The sequence below is a fragment of the Lissotriton helveticus genome, chromosome 7 (genome assembly GCF_964261635.1).
Source record: "Lissotriton helveticus chromosome 7, aLisHel1.1, whole genome shotgun sequence".
NCBI classification, from domain to species: domain Eukaryota; kingdom Metazoa; phylum Chordata; class Amphibia; order Caudata; family Salamandridae; genus Lissotriton; species Lissotriton helveticus.
In genome coordinates, this window is record NC_136068.1 from 140,652,137 (window position 1) to 140,669,159 (window position 17,023).

The 17,023-nt window shown below is 45.2% G+C and overlaps 1 protein-coding gene across 1 annotated transcript in view; it reads left to right on the plus strand.

Moving 5' to 3' along the window:
* The window catches only part of TM9SF4 (transmembrane 9 superfamily member 4), a 144,455-nt gene that overhangs the window by 79,827 nt on the left and 47,605 nt on the right, over positions 1–17,023 (plus strand). Inside the window, exons 2-7 of the mRNA XM_078651776.1 lie at positions 10,470–10,583; positions 11,628–11,727; positions 12,383–12,551; positions 13,060–13,222; positions 13,461–13,584; positions 14,897–15,015. Coding sequence (XP_078507902.1) covers positions 10,470–10,583; positions 11,628–11,727; positions 12,383–12,551; positions 13,060–13,222; positions 13,461–13,584; positions 14,897–15,015 — 789 coding nt within the window. The remainder of the gene's footprint in view (positions 1–10,469; positions 10,584–11,627; positions 11,728–12,382; positions 12,552–13,059; positions 13,223–13,460; positions 13,585–14,896; positions 15,016–17,023) is intronic.

A 17,023-nucleotide genomic window follows, 5' to 3' on the forward strand; every position in this document is an offset into this window, starting at 1 on the left:
ATGTAATCAGAGCTGCTATAGTAGGTCCCCCTTTCAGGGTCTTGAGCAAAGCAATTCTAGTACCCATTTCAAAAAAGGGGATGGATGACACCTAACTGCTATCGCCCAATTGCATTAACAGATTCTAATGCATAGATCCTTGAGACAGAGTTATCATATCCCACCTGGAAGCTTGGACTGATGGAAATAAATATTTCTGAAGTTCAGTTTTGCTTCTAGCCAGGAGTTGGAATGTGGAACAGTGTCTCTACCTGTATCTTCTGGTCTGGAGAGTATGTCCAAGCCAAAGAGGGGGCACGCAATCTACCATTTATGGATCTAATGAGTACTTTTGTTTTTGTAAATCACAGTAAATCATGGATTATAATGGAATAAATGGGGGTAGAAAAAGAACTACTTATAACACTCGAGTTTTGACACTTGTGTTTTGCAGTACTACATGCCGCAACAGGAGAATTAGCGTCCCATATAAAAACATGCAGAGGGGTATGATGGGGCTGTATGTTGACACCTTTACTTTTTCTATTATATATAAATAACAGATTTCTGATAACAAAGGGTAAGGATAGGCCCAGGATGGGAAATCATCCAATCTCCATTCTAACGTACGGTGATGACGCAGTACTTGTTTCTAGAACGTGTAAATGGTCTCCAAATATTATTGGACTTGTTACTATCTTTTATGGACGACCTGGATGTAAAGGTCCTTTTCACCTAACCCTTTGTTATGACATGTGGCCCTCCAAAGACAACATTTTAAAATGTAAACATCATAAGCTGGGGGGCGTTGAGTTAGGTAGAACCGGGACCTTTAAGTAACGGGGCATTTTATTTAATACAACACGTAGATGGAATCCTTTGCAAACTTTGAGAAACCAACAATTACACAAGACTAACAAGTCTGTCTTTTTCTTTGCACATATACTACGCCAGAAGCCAGTCAAGGAGTTTAGTTCACATTTACAAGAACAAGAGTATTCCAGTTGGGTCCTATGGGGCAGAAATCTGGGGCTACACTAACAAAAGTTTTTTTATAACATGCTGAAAATTAGTTTATTTGCATGCATTATGGGCCTCAAGAAGTACGGCATCTATCATTTGCCATGAATACGTTTGCCTATCCTACTTAGACACTATTGGCCTTCCCCCTCTTATTTTATGGATTATCTGTTGGGATAAACAGGAAGCAGGCCTTGTGAGGAAGTTTATTGTGGACTTGTTACTTGGCAATTTATGCCGCATACCTACAATAGGAAACAATTTTATCAACTAGAAGTTCCTGAACTTTTTAACAAACATGAGGACATAAATATGATATATAAAGCAAAAATCTGACTTTGTTATCAATCATTTCTTATGGCGCAAAGGAGGGGCTGTGCAGCTACTATGTCCAGTATTATCAGGCCCTCTGTTATTTGTACGTCCTCAGGGATGGAACCTTATCTGTTGTTTATAACGAATCCTATAGATTGTTTTTATTTAACTTGTTTAAGGCTAAGCACAGTGCACTTTGTTACTTTTCCCTTGCAAGGCACTTTTCTTTCGCCCATTACCATGTTGTCCTTGTGATAATTCTGCGAGTCAAAGTTCATGTCTTTTTATGCACTTCTGTACATTTAATCAGTCCCACGCCGCATGTTTCTGAGACCAATACCCCCGATGGGGGCATATAAGAACTTGCTGTCTTTTTATAAGGAGATTAGAAACACCCGATGTATGTTATGTGGTGCTAAATTTGATCAGAAGTGCCATTACTTTGAGGAAGCGGATCGAATCACTTACCTCCTGTGGAATGACCAATTTACTATTGTATATTTTATTTATTGATGAGGCCTATTTTTATACTGTACCTAAGCACGTTTTAAACTAATTGCCGAATTTGTTGTTTTTATATTGATCTATTTTAAGATGACTATAGTTAATTGATGCAGTGCATTTGTGTAGCTGTTAAATCGTGCTCTTTAATGCATAACTGTAGCCAAACAAAGATTTCTTTGACTTGACTTGAACCAGAGTGTATATCTACCAGTAGCTAGAACCTTTTGCTTGTGGATACCTTTCACTGGAGCTAAGGTATCTGCTGATGATTGAAGCAAGGAATAGTATTGAGCCACCAAAGCTGCAATCATTTTTGCTGGCTTAAATGACAGAATAACAGTCTGTAGCTGCTCTCCATTCACTAGTTTCCAATTCACGGAGATGTCGTGTTACACCAGCAGCATAATAGTAATCATCCAGCAGCTCAGTGGTGGTCGCTTACGCAGCAGCCTTTCCTTGCCAGTCAGTTAATGTTATTCGGGGTGGAATGAGCTTAAGGGCGGCAGGCCGATGCAATAATGCCCTTTTATATAGTAAAAAGCAGAAACTGCATTGATGACTGTAAATGCAAAACCCGTCCTTCATATTTTATCGGTGAAATTCAGGTGTAATCGACCTTGGAAGTATAAATGCCTAAAATGAGACCGCCTGCAATGAAGAGCGTGATTAGCAGATAATATACAAATAATAATTGTTTACCCATCAAATTGTGTTCAGTAGAAGGCAGGTCATGATCTTACAGGATGCATGCAGAGATATCTAAGTGGACATGGACACACGACTTTAAAAAAGTCTACATGCACTGCCTGTGGTAGACCTGTAGCGTGTAACTTCACACATTGCTTGAGTGCTGCCCTGCCATGTTGTCTAGGTGATGTAATGCTCCAGTACAAGTTTTTTTCTTTGGATTCTGGGACTTGTAGTCTTGTTTATTTCTTTATAAGACAGAGCTATGAACTCCAGAATCCAAAGAGAAAAACGTGGATTGGAGCAAAACCTCACACATGAACCTGGAACAAAATGGCAGCTGTATATGCGTGCCACCCCGGCTTAAAAAACCTCCTCTGGGTCTGAGTGCAGGATGAGTACAATATATAGCATTTGCTAAGACCCTGGCATGGACACTTTTAGTGGGGCTAAGGGTGTGACTTTTGTATTCATTCACCGGTCAGATCCCCTCCTCATCTGAATCGCCTATTAAACTGTTAAATTAGAGGTGAGGGACAGAAGGGAGAAGGAAGGGCAGGTTGATGGGTGGGATGGAACAAGATCAGCGCTCTGCTTTCAAAGGGAAACCAATGTCGGCTAGCAGCAGTGGGAAACTAAACCGAGCCCTGCCAAACGCTGATCAAGAACACATGCTGAACACCAGTGAGGGCAGAGGCATCGGAATATCAAGTGTCTTGTGCGCCACCTTTTCACATTTACTGTCATTTGAATTCTTTTTGCTCTACTCCAGGCTGTTGATGACTTGTTTTTGTTATAGCGCTAAATGCCATCGTTTTTTCGTTTCTAATCACTAAGTAGATCGATCTATCTATCTATCTATCTATCTATCTTTCTTTCTTTGTGGCCTGCGATGAGATGACCACACTCGGGTGAGTAGTTTTGGCGCCATTTATTGAGCAAAGACAGGTACAACAGCAGACGTCACGGCACTTAAATCGTCCCTCCTGACGCGTTTCGTGCTTACGAGCACTTCTTCCTGGGGAACTGGTGTGGCAGTGAATGAAACAGGCAGTTTTCGCAGTTCGACATTTCAAGGATAATTCTCCGCCCATGTGGGCGTGGCCACCCCTGTGGCCTGATGGTCAATGTAGTGCTGCTTACTTCCTTCAGTGAGTTACCTCGTTTCAGTCCTGTATTTCAATAATTAACTTCCAAGTGGATGTGCACACTGCATGCCAGCCAACTGCAGTGCCGTTTATTTTGCTCAACCGCACTCTCCTGATCTTGAAGCTGAATTGCCGGTTGACATCTCAGCAGAACTGCAACTGGCGCAGCGGGGTCAAACTCACGGCTCAGGCGAGGCCGCAACTAGTGCTTCTTTTAAGTGACTCTCCGTGCTGTCTTCCATGAATTGTAGCCCAATGACTGAGCAGATGGACAGCATGGGAAATTAAAAAACAGAATGAAATTTCTATAAATAATGGCATGTATCACATACATTTGTGGTATAATGCTAATATTTAGTGAATGTATTGTTGCGTAATAGTTAGTAACTTAAATAGCAAAATCATGACAAACCTCAAAGTATGAGTGCTTGTATCAGTTAAATATGGAAATGTACAGTTTTACAATTTCACTTATACACAACACAAAATAAATATGGATAAATACAGATAAAATGGCCAAAAAAGAAATCTGGATAAATACAGATAAAATGGCCAAAAAAGAAATATGGATAAATGCAGATGGAAATGTTAAAAAAATAATTATAACCGATGTCAGCGAGCTGCGCTCCCTAAATTATCTTTGTGGTTACTTAGAGGTCCTTGTAATTGTACCAGCTTTTTAAATGTTTAAAACACAATTGATCAGGAAATTAACGTTTGTTTACCTCGACATACGTCTTTGAAGTAAAAAGTAAATCATGAGTTTTTGCTTATTTTTTTTTCTCTGCCTCGGCTTGTACTTGGTCTCGTAGAGCCAAGTCAAACCCTGGCTTCGCTGTGGCTCGGCTCTTCCCTTGAATTGTGGTAAAGGCACATGCGTGGTAAACGTTTTCGTTCTGGAAGCATGCGTGGTAAACACACGTGTGTTGTAATGAAGGTGTTATAAAAGCATGCTTTATGCCGTCCGCCATTCTGCCCTATTTCGGCAATATCAACTCACTCGCTCTGACCTTTAAACCGTTCTCTCTTCAGCAGTCGATTAGTTCCAGGAATGCGTAGTCATACAAATTGGAGGGGTGGGGTTTGTGGGGAGCATGGGTAGAAGTACATGGACATGCGCAGCAACATGGAGGGGGTGGAAGAAACACTGATGACAGAGCAATGCATGGAGGAGAGAGAAGTACACGAGGGAGACAGCTGGAAAATGTATGCATACTTATGCTCAACACAAAAGATTAATTTGCAATGCTGATGGATCTGGCTGTAAAGGGATGTTGTATGGTAATGTGAAGCTTTGCAAGTAGAGAGAATGGGAATGAATATGTATGCGTGGAAGCAAAGATCTGTAGAATACAATTGGTGTAGGTGAAAAGGTCGGGTGACAGTCGCACTGTCAAGCCAGACCAAAAAATCAGTTTAGGTTAATGACTGCCCCCCTCCTATCTGTGCTGCTGCCAGAGAATAAACCTATGCATTTTTTGGTTATGTAAGACCCTTGAATATCATAACATTGTCAGGTGTGTACCCTGAAAGTTCAAGCAGCTAGATCATGAAACATAATAGCTGAGTGGAGGTCAACACTTTTTTGTGGAAGCACGTAACTTCTCCCCAATTGAAAAACAAGCATTTACAATGCAATGGTTTCGCCTTTGGAAAAGTTAGAGCTTTTGGCATTGTAAATGACAAAATTTGTATTTATGTGTTGGTTTTGAAAACAAATAAATAAATGGCATTGTCATTTACATTGCCATTAGCTTAATCTCTCGCAAATGTGAGACCTATTGTACCCTACGGACGAGCTCAGCAGACAGCAATTACTACCACACACACACACCCAGAGCCACACACACCCAGAGACAGCCAGACACACACACCCAGAGCCACACACACACACCCAGAGCCAGCCACACACACACACACACCCAGAGCCAGCCACACACACACACACACCCAGAGCCACACACACACACACACACACCCACCCAGAGCCACACACACCCACACTCAGGAGAGCAAGCACAGCGAGGGGGCAGGGAAGCAAGCACAGCGAGGGGGCAGGGAAGCAAGCACAGCGAGGGGGCAGGGAAGCAAGCACAGCCAGGTGGCAGGGAAGCAAGCACAGCCAGGTGGCAGGGAAGCAAGCACAGCCAGGTGGCAGGGAAGCAAGCACAACCAGGTGGCAAGGAAGTAAGCACAACCAGGGGAAGGGGAACCAGGGGAAGGGGAACCAGGGGAATGGGAACCAGGGTAAGGGGAACCAGGGGGCGGGGGAGCAACCCACCGAGAGCCACACACACCCACCGAGAGCCACACACACCCACCCAGAGTCACACACACACACTCAGGAGAGCAAGCAGAGCCAGGGGGCGGGGAAGCAAGCACAGCCAGGGGGCGGGGCAGCAAGCACAGCCAGGGGGCGGGGCAGCAAGCACAGCCAGGGGGCAGGGGAGAAAGCACAGCCAGGGGGCAGGGAAGAAAGCACAGCCAGGGGGCAGGGAAGAAAGCACAGCCAGGGGGCAGGGAAGAAAGCACAGCCAGGGGGCAGGGAAGAAAGCACAGCCAGGGGGCAGGGAAGAAAGCACAGCCAGGGGGCAGGGAAGCAAGCACAGCCATGTTTCCAGTGCATGGCTATTCTGAACAAACCACACGTGAGGGTGTTACCATCATAAATTGATTACTGCAAATATTCCTCTCATAAATGTATAGCTGCTAGCTCCAGTAATGTGGATGCATATAAATGTTGATATCTTTTAAAAGGAAAAATTTATACAATTAATTTTTAACTGTTTTGAATTATTCCTTGATCAATTCGTACTGTGATAACTACTTGTACTTTTATGCATTTACTAAATGCGAATAAAGTTATTTGACTGATTGACTCAGTTCGTCATCCCACCTTTGTACCAGCGTCAGAGAAGGACTCGACATTACCTTTAATACGTAGCTCACACCTGTGACACACCTGGCACATTTCCTCCTTGCCTAGTTAAAATGCTCCCTAAAAGTCCATAATGCGCCACATGATGTCATGACGTGAAACTCAGGGCAACATGTTGCACACCCAAGTCTGTTCCATGCCAAACACAGCGATGTGAGCATCAGAACCATAACATTTGGTGACATTTTGTTCTAATGCCATGCTAGGTACCATGTACGCATTTTAATGCACACTGTTCCATGGAGCTGCCAACCACAATGACATGCTCAGCCCATTCCAACTCCTTAAGGATCCTCAGCAGAGGCCTGGTTTCCCTTATGCCAACTCCAAAAGTTCACTTCATCCTGTTTTGATGCCAAGTCACGCTAAACAAATGCCACGGTGTCATGATGCCAGCCCCAGAGTCACCTTCATCACATACCAGCCGGTCCTGTGGCTATTCCAAGTGACACAATCTTAACACCAACCGCAAAGACACCATCAGCACATGCCCCTTATGCCAGCCACGCAGACATTCAGCCCATGCCAGCCTACTCTCATGTCAAACCCAGAAAACACTCTTCGTATGCCATTCCTCGTTAATGCCAACCTCAGAGTAACACTCAGCATGTGGCTTCCTACCTTATGGCAACTGGAAAGACACATTCAGCACGTAATGCCTACCTCAGAGGAATACCCAGGACATGCCATGGTGCCCTCATTCACACCCATGCCTACTTTGCGCATGCCATCTTAACTTAATGACAACTCATGAAAGCACTTGGTACATTCCATCCTCTCCTTTAAACACCTCTGAACTCTGCCAGGTGGCCATGATGCCAAACCCAGGGTTACATTCTGCACATGATGCGAGCCTGTCTTAATGACAACCTCTGAGGGCACGATCACGACATGCCACTCTGCCCCCCTTACATCTTGCTCAAAGTCACCCACAACACATTGTACATCCCGGATGCCACTGGAGAGGCAGTTCAGAGTCGCCAAACAAGCACCTCCTGACAGTAGTGCCCCGGGCCGCCACCCGCCATCAGCTGCCCCCTTACCGGTCTGGGCGCGCAGCACAGGATCCCAAAGGTGAGCCAGAGCAGGGCACGCTGCGGCGGTGGGCGCCAGGGTGCCATGGTGGCGCACCCTCCCGCGCTGGACAGGACGCCGCCTGTCGGCCGGAACTATCCCTTGCTCTCCGGATTCCCCAACCAGGTTATGCTCCCTACGACAGCCCTGCAGCGGCGAGAAGCCCTCCTGACGTTATCTGATGCTGGGGTAGGGGACCCTCTTCCACACAAGGCACCTCAGACTCCAGCCATGCTGTCTCCGCTCTGCACCGCAGGGTTCAAATCCCTCCCGGACTCACACGCCCCGCTCTGGCAGGCAGTCAGTCAGCGGCGCGCCACGCCACAGCAACTCCACGCTGTGCTCGTGGCCAGGGGCAGCGGAGTGCTCGAGGAAGCGCCGTGACTAAAGGCAGGCCCAGGCTGATCCTTACCTGATCGCTGCTGCCCTCCTCCTTGCTGCCGGTACGGATTTGCGGTGGGGGCGGGCACCACAATGTGCCCCGCGCCCCCTCCGCTCCACCCTCGTCAGGCTCCTCTCCGGTCTCCCTCCAGGCATGGGAGACCGGCAACACCGACAAAGGCTTCCCCCAGGCAGGGGGAAGCGGCAAACAGCAAGGCTTCCCTTTCCCTCCCCCGGGCTGCGGGTGCGGGACTTCCGGCCGGCCGCGAAGGGATTGGCCGGCCGGCCAGGTACTTCCGGGTCGCCGCGGGCAGCGCGGCGGCCCTCGCTAGGCAGGCAGGCGGGCAGAAATCGCGAGGTGGGCACTCGCTGGTGGCGTGAGAGGACACGGACGGCGGGAGGGGGCGGGAGAGGACACGAACGGCGGGAGGGGGGCGGGAGAGGACACGAACGGCGGGAGGGGGGCGGGAGAGGACACGGACGGCGGGAGGGGGCGGGAGAGGACACGGACGGCGGGAAACGTGCACAGGACAGCAAGGGCGGCGGAAAGGCACACGGAGGGGGCGGGAATGGACAGCGCATCTGAATTCACTTTCAGTGAAAGGGGAGGGTACGGGAAAAAACGTAACTCCGCCCTGGGAAAAAATCTCCAGAACGCCCCCGAATCTGGTCCAGCCTTGATGGACAGATCCGGCACTCAATGGCTAGCCTCCATTTATGGAGCTAACCAATGAGAGCCGGGGGACGTTCCAGGAGTCCTTATTGACGACATAGGATTTCACCTGCGCTGAAGAGCTGCGCAGAGCGCAGCCTTCGGCAGGCGAAACCCAAAAATGTACTCGTGCTCCCAACATGTGGGAGGAGCCAAAGGCCCTCCCTAGTGATGCACACAATTGTCTGAGGACAGCTGCACTGTGAAGCCAGACCACAAAAAGTAGTGCTTGAAAAGCAATCAATGGAAGCAGAGATTTCAGCCAATCAAAGCGATGGTAGGAGCAATGCTCCATGAAAGAGACAAAAACAAGACTGGCAAGCTGGGGCACTCATAAGAAGCAGGCAAGTGAGGGGGACAAGGAAAGCCAACCAATGATAAGTAAAAGGGGAGCTCCAAGCACCACTATGTTCCTGTTAAGCCACAATATGCCTCGCAACAGATCACTGTCTAGTAGGCTCGACCTAAAAAGGTAAAGTATTGGGAAACGCTTGGTAATCTGCATAGCACTATAATATGGCTTTCTTTTAAAGCAAATGTTCGCCACTGTAGTAGGTTCTTGGCACTCATAAGATACTTATTCGGTGCTCCATAACTTGCTGTCTTGTCCGTTGTAAGGCCTGTGTTAACAATCAGTCGCGGCTTGCGGGGGAGGGGGGGGGTCACGGGGGTAGGAGGGGTCACGGGGGGAGTTTCAAAATAGTATAAAAATCCTACCTGACCAGGTCCGCACCGCCTCGGGTTCGTTGGCGCCTACTGCTGGCAAGTGGTAACCCCTCTCAGCCAATCCTGGCGCTGCTCCAGCAGCGCCAGGATTGACTTTAGGGCATGGTTATTTCCCGCCCGCCTGCCCATTAGGAGACCGAGGTGTGAGCCTTTGCTCAACCCTCGCTCTCCTAATGGGCATGCGCCAGCCACAGCAGACACTAGTTCGCATGACTGGGCATGGCAAAAAAATTCACTGACCTTCACAAGTCATGCGCACTTGTGCTGCTGCCTGCCCCTGGTCTGACAATGCTTGTCAGTCAACATGGCGCCGGACCACCCACCCCCTTCAGACTTTGAAGGGGGTGGGCGGTCCGACGTCATGCTGACTGACATGTATTGTCAGTTCTCCCTCGGCATCTCTGAACGTAAGTAAACTGAGAGTTTACTTAAGTTCAGAGATGCCGAGGGAGCTGCGGGTGCAGGCGGCTTGTGGGACAACGCCCCAGCGCCCTAATGGACGCACCGCCACTGTAATAACAATGTAATTGTGTGCCTGAGGAATCCGTAATCCCTCAAAAACTGTCAAAAGCTAATGAGTTCAATTTCTGATCTCTGCAAGTGCCTTGTATTTGTAGATACTCAAACACAATACATTTCCTCCCTCCACATTGAGGAAAACAAAGATTGGCCTAATTCAGGTTCATTGATTAAAAGGCATATTTTCATGAATGGGGTGGAAATTAATGTTAATTGGAATGGATATATTGCTTCTAGTTGTAGACTGTACATTTCACATGGAGAATGATTTTTACAAAGTGATTGAAGTACTCTATGGCAAGAAAGTTGGTTTATGTGCTGGGCAGAAATTACAGGAGTTGCTTGATAAGTTTCCCGCCCCAAGCCTTCCTTACTTCTACGATCCAGCAAAAACAAGAGTTTCTGATGTTGCCCAAAGCGCAATGAAAATGATTTAATCTGTTAACCTTTCTCTCCAATTCCACAGGCCAGGTGCTTGTGGGCCTTGGCCCTTCTCGCCATTCTCCACAGGGCGAGCACCTTCTATGTGCCTGGTGTTGCCCCAATCAACTTCCATCAAAATGACCCTGTGGAAATCAAGGTAGGTGTTTTGATTTTCTTCTCAAAAGCTGAGGGAAATGTTGGTAAAGATGCTTGGGGTAGTGGAGGGGCCTGTGCTGAAGGTGAGTCACAAGAGAGAGGAGGTACTGGTGAGATACCGAGTGACTGTGTTTGGCATCAGAGGTGGACGCTGTGCTGGACAAATACTGGAGAGATGTTGGGAATAGTGGGGGGAAAAAGGATGCAGGTCACGGAAAGATATTATTTAACTATATACCTACTGTTATAAAAATTATTGGCAGCCTGTTACTGGATTAAGTGAACTGGAATGTATGAAATACATTTTATATAACTGTGTTATCATTAATGATAATTATTGCTCTATTAACTTTTTAAGTTTGTTAAACTGAATAAAGATTTCATCGAATAATGGAGGAAAGGCAACATACTGAGTTGAAGTCCTGTCCACCTTATAATATTGGTGAAGGATGTTGAGGTGTTATCTGAAATCTATGTTGATGAAATACCAATTTGAAAGCATTTATGTGTGTGTTTTAAAGGCTGTATGAACTGCATCTCCCTCTGCTCCATACCAGTAGTTAATTTAAAAATATCACTATGCCTTACCAATAGTGAAGTTTCAAAATAACTGGTACAAAGTCCTCCAAGATGAATGTTTAGTGTGCGGAAAAAAAATATTTCTGAATGAGAATGTTCCCACTAAGGCATGAATTTGCGGGTAAAATCTCCTGACATAAAGTTGTCAAATTCCACAAGATTCTCAGTTTTCCAAAGTTGTGAAGTTCAAATACACCCACAGACTGGCTTGAAACTTCTTACAGGCCTGATTTACAATGCTTTTCCTGCTTTTATAATTGTTAGTAGACCGGGTAAACCTGCTTTCCAGTCAACAATCCGGTTAGTCTTGCCATGTGAATTCCAGCGGCAGGATTCAATTGCATCAAATAGACCATATGTTGGAATGGGCAGGGAGGAGGTGGTTGGATATATTTCTCAGTCTTAGCTGTTTTATGGACCCTTGATGTGTTCTTGTGCCAATACCCTGTTTTTAATCTTTGTATAGGCTGTGAAGCTCACAAGTTCTCGGACTCAACTTCCGTATGAGTATTATTCGCTGCCTTTCTGCCAACCTGACAAGATCATTTATAAGGCTGAGAATCTGGGTAAACTCTATTGTGCTATTCTCTGTAATCCTTCCTCCATACATCTGACGTCGGCCATGCAGCCTCTGATGTTGCTTGCTGTTTTGTATATTAAATGCCCTGTTTGATGGGTCACTACGATTGTTTGGGTTTAGCTCTGTGGCTTCAAACCACACAAATGGTGTGCCATAGAAGGTTACTTGGACAGAGCAGCCTTAGAAGAAGGGCAGAAGACCTACTTTCCATAACCGGTTTCTGTGAATAAAAGTGTTCAAGGGGGGTATACTTTATCCTGCTCCTTCTTTTTCAACGGAGAAGCAGGCATGTTGTAAAAATGGAATTTCTTGATCATGTATTTCTGAAGGGAGAATGCTATGGGTAGAAGTCTGTTTGCTGAGTGATGTATGTGTGGATGGAGGAGCCAATGCATAGATGGCTTACTTGGTGAGTCTCTTGCATTTAGATAGGATATGTGATTTGCCTGGTGAGTTACAACTGTGGGCTGAGGAGCTGTCGTACAAGAAGGCTTCTATGAGGGCGGTCATTTATATCTAGAGCGAGAAACTGGCCTACTTCAGATGGTGCTGCTTGCAATCCCATGTCCATCCTCAAGGTACTAGTTGTTGGAACGTGTCCTTAGATTAATATGTATTGGGGGGTCTCTGTTTTCATGCAGGTGAGGTGCTGCGCGGTGACCGAATTGTTAACACTCCTTTCAATGTACTGATGAACAGTGAGAAAAAGTGTGAGGTTCTGTGCTACTCACCCAGTAAAACTACAACGTTGACCGTTGCGCAGAGTAAGCTCATGGTAGAGCGTATCGAGGAGGAGTACTACATCCACCTGTAAGTCTTTCCCTGTCCTTCCAGGTTAGGTTTTGGGGTTTGATCAGGGTGCTGGAGGTGTGGTGCTTCTTTTGGCATATGATTCTACCGGATAATTTTTTTTGTATGAACATTAATGATTTTCACTTTGTTCTAATCCACTTAATTTAAATCTTGCCATATTGGTTGGAAGGGGACAAAATAGTGAGTGCGGCTTTGGGTTTTTCGTCTGCACTTGCTGTATTTTTTTAACTACCATGGGAATCTTTCACCTTCCCCCCTGCACCCGGCCCAACCTGTTCTCCTATTGAGCTTTTACTTTCTTGTTCCTTTAACTTTTTGGCTGCAATTGTCTGTTTGGATTTTTTTCTAATTTGGTATTGGCACTTTAAGTAACATTTTACCACCCCTTAGTACATTTTTTTCTCTTCATGTAGTTTGACAATAGAAATAATAAATAGCAGTTTTTCCAGCATTTTAATAGCAGTTTCTTGACTGTAGTATTAAGCCTCCTGCTTTTTGTTTTCAGAATTGCTGATAACCTTCCTGTGGCATCCCGCCTGGAGATGCTCTTGAAGAGCGAAGATGGGGAAAAGAAAAAAGAAACTGAAGTGCAGTTTGAACATGGGTACCGAGTCGGGTTCAAAGAAGTAAAAGAAGAAAAAGAAGAAAAAAACCCCCAAGAAACAAAAGTAAGCGTGGAATGCCACAACTTGATCTGTGTTACCTGGGGAAGGTAGAACTTACTTTCAGAGTTGTGATGAAGGCGACCTTTCAAAGGGTAACTGAGTAACCATGGAGGTGCTGTTTTGTGCTCTGTAGAAGGGTTGATTCCTGTGGAGCGAATCTCTTAGGGATGTAGTACCAGCTTTCCTTTCTCAACATGAAAATGCTCAGAGTGCTAACCCTGATGTTTTATTTTTCTTTCAGTACTATGTGCACAACCACCTATCCTTTATCCTGCATTATCACCGGGAGGACGTGGAAGATAACCAGGAGCACACTTTCAGGGTTGTGCGTTTCGAGGTCATTCCTCAGAGCATCAAATTATCAGGTAAAAGTTAAGCTTTCTCAACCTACTCAGAAGTCCATATTTTAGGGGTTTGTACCTCTGCTCCTCTGTGAGCAAGGTGTCCTAGTGTTTTGGAGACTTGAGGTCCTGCTGAGTGTCCTACTTTTATAGACCACAAGAACTTCAGGTGTTTCATGTGTCCTCTGCAGGGGACACTGGAGAGTGCTTTTGCTGCTAATGGCTTTGCGAAGTTGGAAATGTTTGAACCTCAGATGTTGAGGTGGATAAGTTATTTGACTCTTAGTGCAGGTAGTTCAATATCCAGCCAAGCAACAGATGTTTTCTTTTTCTGAAGGCCTGAGAGGATTTGTGGGGTTCTCTTCGTCTGTACCGGAACAATATTTGTGGCTTACAAAGGTAAGTGTTTTGTTAGGTGGGCCACAGGTATTAGGGTTAATTTGAGGACCCATGGGTTTTTTGTCGGCGTGTTACAAGAATGAGCCACTGAGCATGCAGTTGGTTGAATGTGGGGTATTTGGGAGCGATCCAAATGCAAATGGGAGGTTTGGTGACCCAAAAGGGTGGCTTTTCTTTTGGTGGCACGCTTGTGGTAGTGTATGTTTGGTTGCCATTTCTCTTTTGATGGCACGAGGGGAGATTATAGCTGGTTTTACTTGCTGGTATTTTAGTGCCCCACGGTGATAAGAGTAGTAGTAGTAGTAGTAGTAGTGGTGGTGGTGGTGGATGAGGTGGCCCAACAGGATGGGCAGTGTTATGGACGCTGGGAGGGTTGGATCTTGTTTTGTTGGCATGGATGGTAGCAAGTTGCTTTAAGGTTTCCAGAAATAAACATTTTTGATTGTGGGAAAGGACCAGGCAGCATTTTGATAGCTTGTAAAGGTTGGCATTTGTTTTGTGTTTAATAGTGGTAGGTCACGTTTGGGTGGTAGCATGACTGTGTGATGTTAGTGGCGCACATAAATGGTGATTGTTGGTGTGTCACGGTGTTTGTGGTGGCCTGATGAATTTCCATTCATGGATGTAGGGCAATTTGCTGGTCCACAAGACAGTCACACTGGTGGCGGCTGAAGGAGCCAGATTGATTTGGGTGAGAGGGAGTGGGCGCACCAGGATAAGTGTTGTTTTCAGGATCTACAAAGATGGGGATTGTTTCTAAGACCTAGTCGGCTGGACTCCGCTGCCATCTCCTATTTGTAAGGGCATCGTTTTGTTTGGTTTCTGATGAAAGCCTCGTTATCAGATCACAGTGCATTTCAGACTACGTAACCTTTTTATTATGCTTTCACTTGTTTGTCTTAATGAAGTTACTGATGTTTAAGCTGTCTTCCTCTAGAGTTGAAGGTGAATGAGAAGGGGACATGCACACTTCCCGAATTGTTTGGCAACTCTCCTCAGGAGATCGACCCCACCAAAGAGAACCAGCTGCTTTTCTCTTACTCTGTCCATTGGGAGGTAAGAAGTATAGTCCAATGTTTTTGCACTTTTGTTTTATCTTCAACTACAATTTGCAGCAGTGGGACCCTGTAATAGTTTTCTTGCAACTGTTGCATTTTGAATAATGGTGCACCATTCCCTAAGCTGTAATTTGATGATGGAGATGAAGAATGAACGCAACCCACGGAATCGCAATCCCAAAAACGTTAAACATTTCTTAAAGTAATGGAAAATTCGGCTTGGACGCTCTGGAACTTTCGCTGCTTTGGAGAGCTAGTGTATTCATCTTTGTTAAATAGCTTCTCTTAATGCGAGCGCAGTGAGTACATTGCCGACTGCGCCACTTAATTTTAGCATTTTCTAATAAACTGGAGGATACGTAATTTACAGGATGGAAAGTTAGCCAACCCTTTCAGTGCTAGGGGTGTATTGGTGCACTTGAATGCTAGAGGTTTTGCTGACTCTTGTGGTTAAGCTTGCTGGTTTTTGCTGTTTCGATCTTTAATTTGTCTGTGTTTGGTGCACTTGAATGCCAGAGGTTTTGCTGACTCTTGTGGTAAAGCTTGCTGATTCTTGCTGTTACGATCTTCAATTTGTCTCTGTTGCTTTGCTCTGTCCCCACAAAATCTAGTTGGGGTTTTGCGTTGGCACCAATACGGCTCTAATGTAATGGAATCCTAGCTTCAAGATCTGTTTGTTCGCTGAGGCTATATAAGCAGTTGTAAAGTTTATGGGTTTTCTTTAATGATATTACTCCTTATGATTGTTGCTACCTGCTGCAAGGGAAATGTGCATAGTTTTCATGCAGATCGTAGCCTCCGTAGGTATTGCATTATATGCATATATCTATTAATTGTGCAAAATTGCTGGTTATAGTGCGGTATTTGTTTCATCGCCCATACAAATTCCAGGACCATGTGGTGATATCAGACAAACTAGTTTCCAATCTTTTGGGCTTGTCGTGATATGTTACCAGTGATTATTGTAGTGCTCTTCTTTTAATTTGCCCAAGGGCTTTTCATGAATCTATATCAAGAACATTTGAGCACAAAAAATTCTATCTCGAAATATAAATGACCTACTCTTAAATCTTCATTTGTAAAATTAAATTTTTATTTATTATAAAATAAATCTGGGGATTTACAATAAACGATGCGTGTGTGATAATAACCTTTGCCATTTTCATCCAAAGACTACAATAATCAAGTGGCGCTAACACTTCAATTACTTGCTCAATACAACGAAGGCTCTGTCCACTATCCCTTACAGAGCCCAGCATACATCTGGCTGGACAGAAGAGTCCAGGAAAATTACACGTATGGGCATGTAGTAGAGGACACAAAATAGGCCAGTTGAAACATCCTACACTGGGGTTCGATGTCCTATTTCCTGTAAAGTGCTCTGCATTCTTTTTGGTTAGACATCTGCCATATAAAGATCTTTATTAAATATTTAATATACATCACTAAACGTTTGATGAATTAACAAGGCACATTTATACACTGAAGACGCAGATAATTTTAAAATCATTTTTCATAGACATGTAAAAGAAATATGCCAAATATCAGATTTTGACTTAATATACCAGCGGAAGCATCTCTATGGACATTTTCCAGTTAACACAAAGATTTTCCAAATTTAAACAGTTTAGATTTTGAAACACTCTACTTGCAATTGGTTCGCCACTGAGGGTGCTGTTATCAAGAAAAAAAGGGATGGTGTGGGTGCAGAGTCTGGCAAGTCTAACTTCTCTGGTTATACTGGCCCAATTTTTAGGTCAAGCCTGAGTCAGCGTGCATGCACTGTTCTGCGAGACTTGCGGTGGAGTATGGAAGAGAAGCCCCGCCCACTGCCCGCCCATATTCTTCATTGGCTTGTCATTGTCCTTTGTAAACGCTGGCTTGCGAGTCGTTTTTAGGCTTGTTAGGCCCTCCTTGGTACCGCCTTGTCTGCATTTGTAAACACCCATGGCGACTGGCCCCTTTACTTCGGATGCGACAATGCATGGCTTATTTAGTTCGTAAGC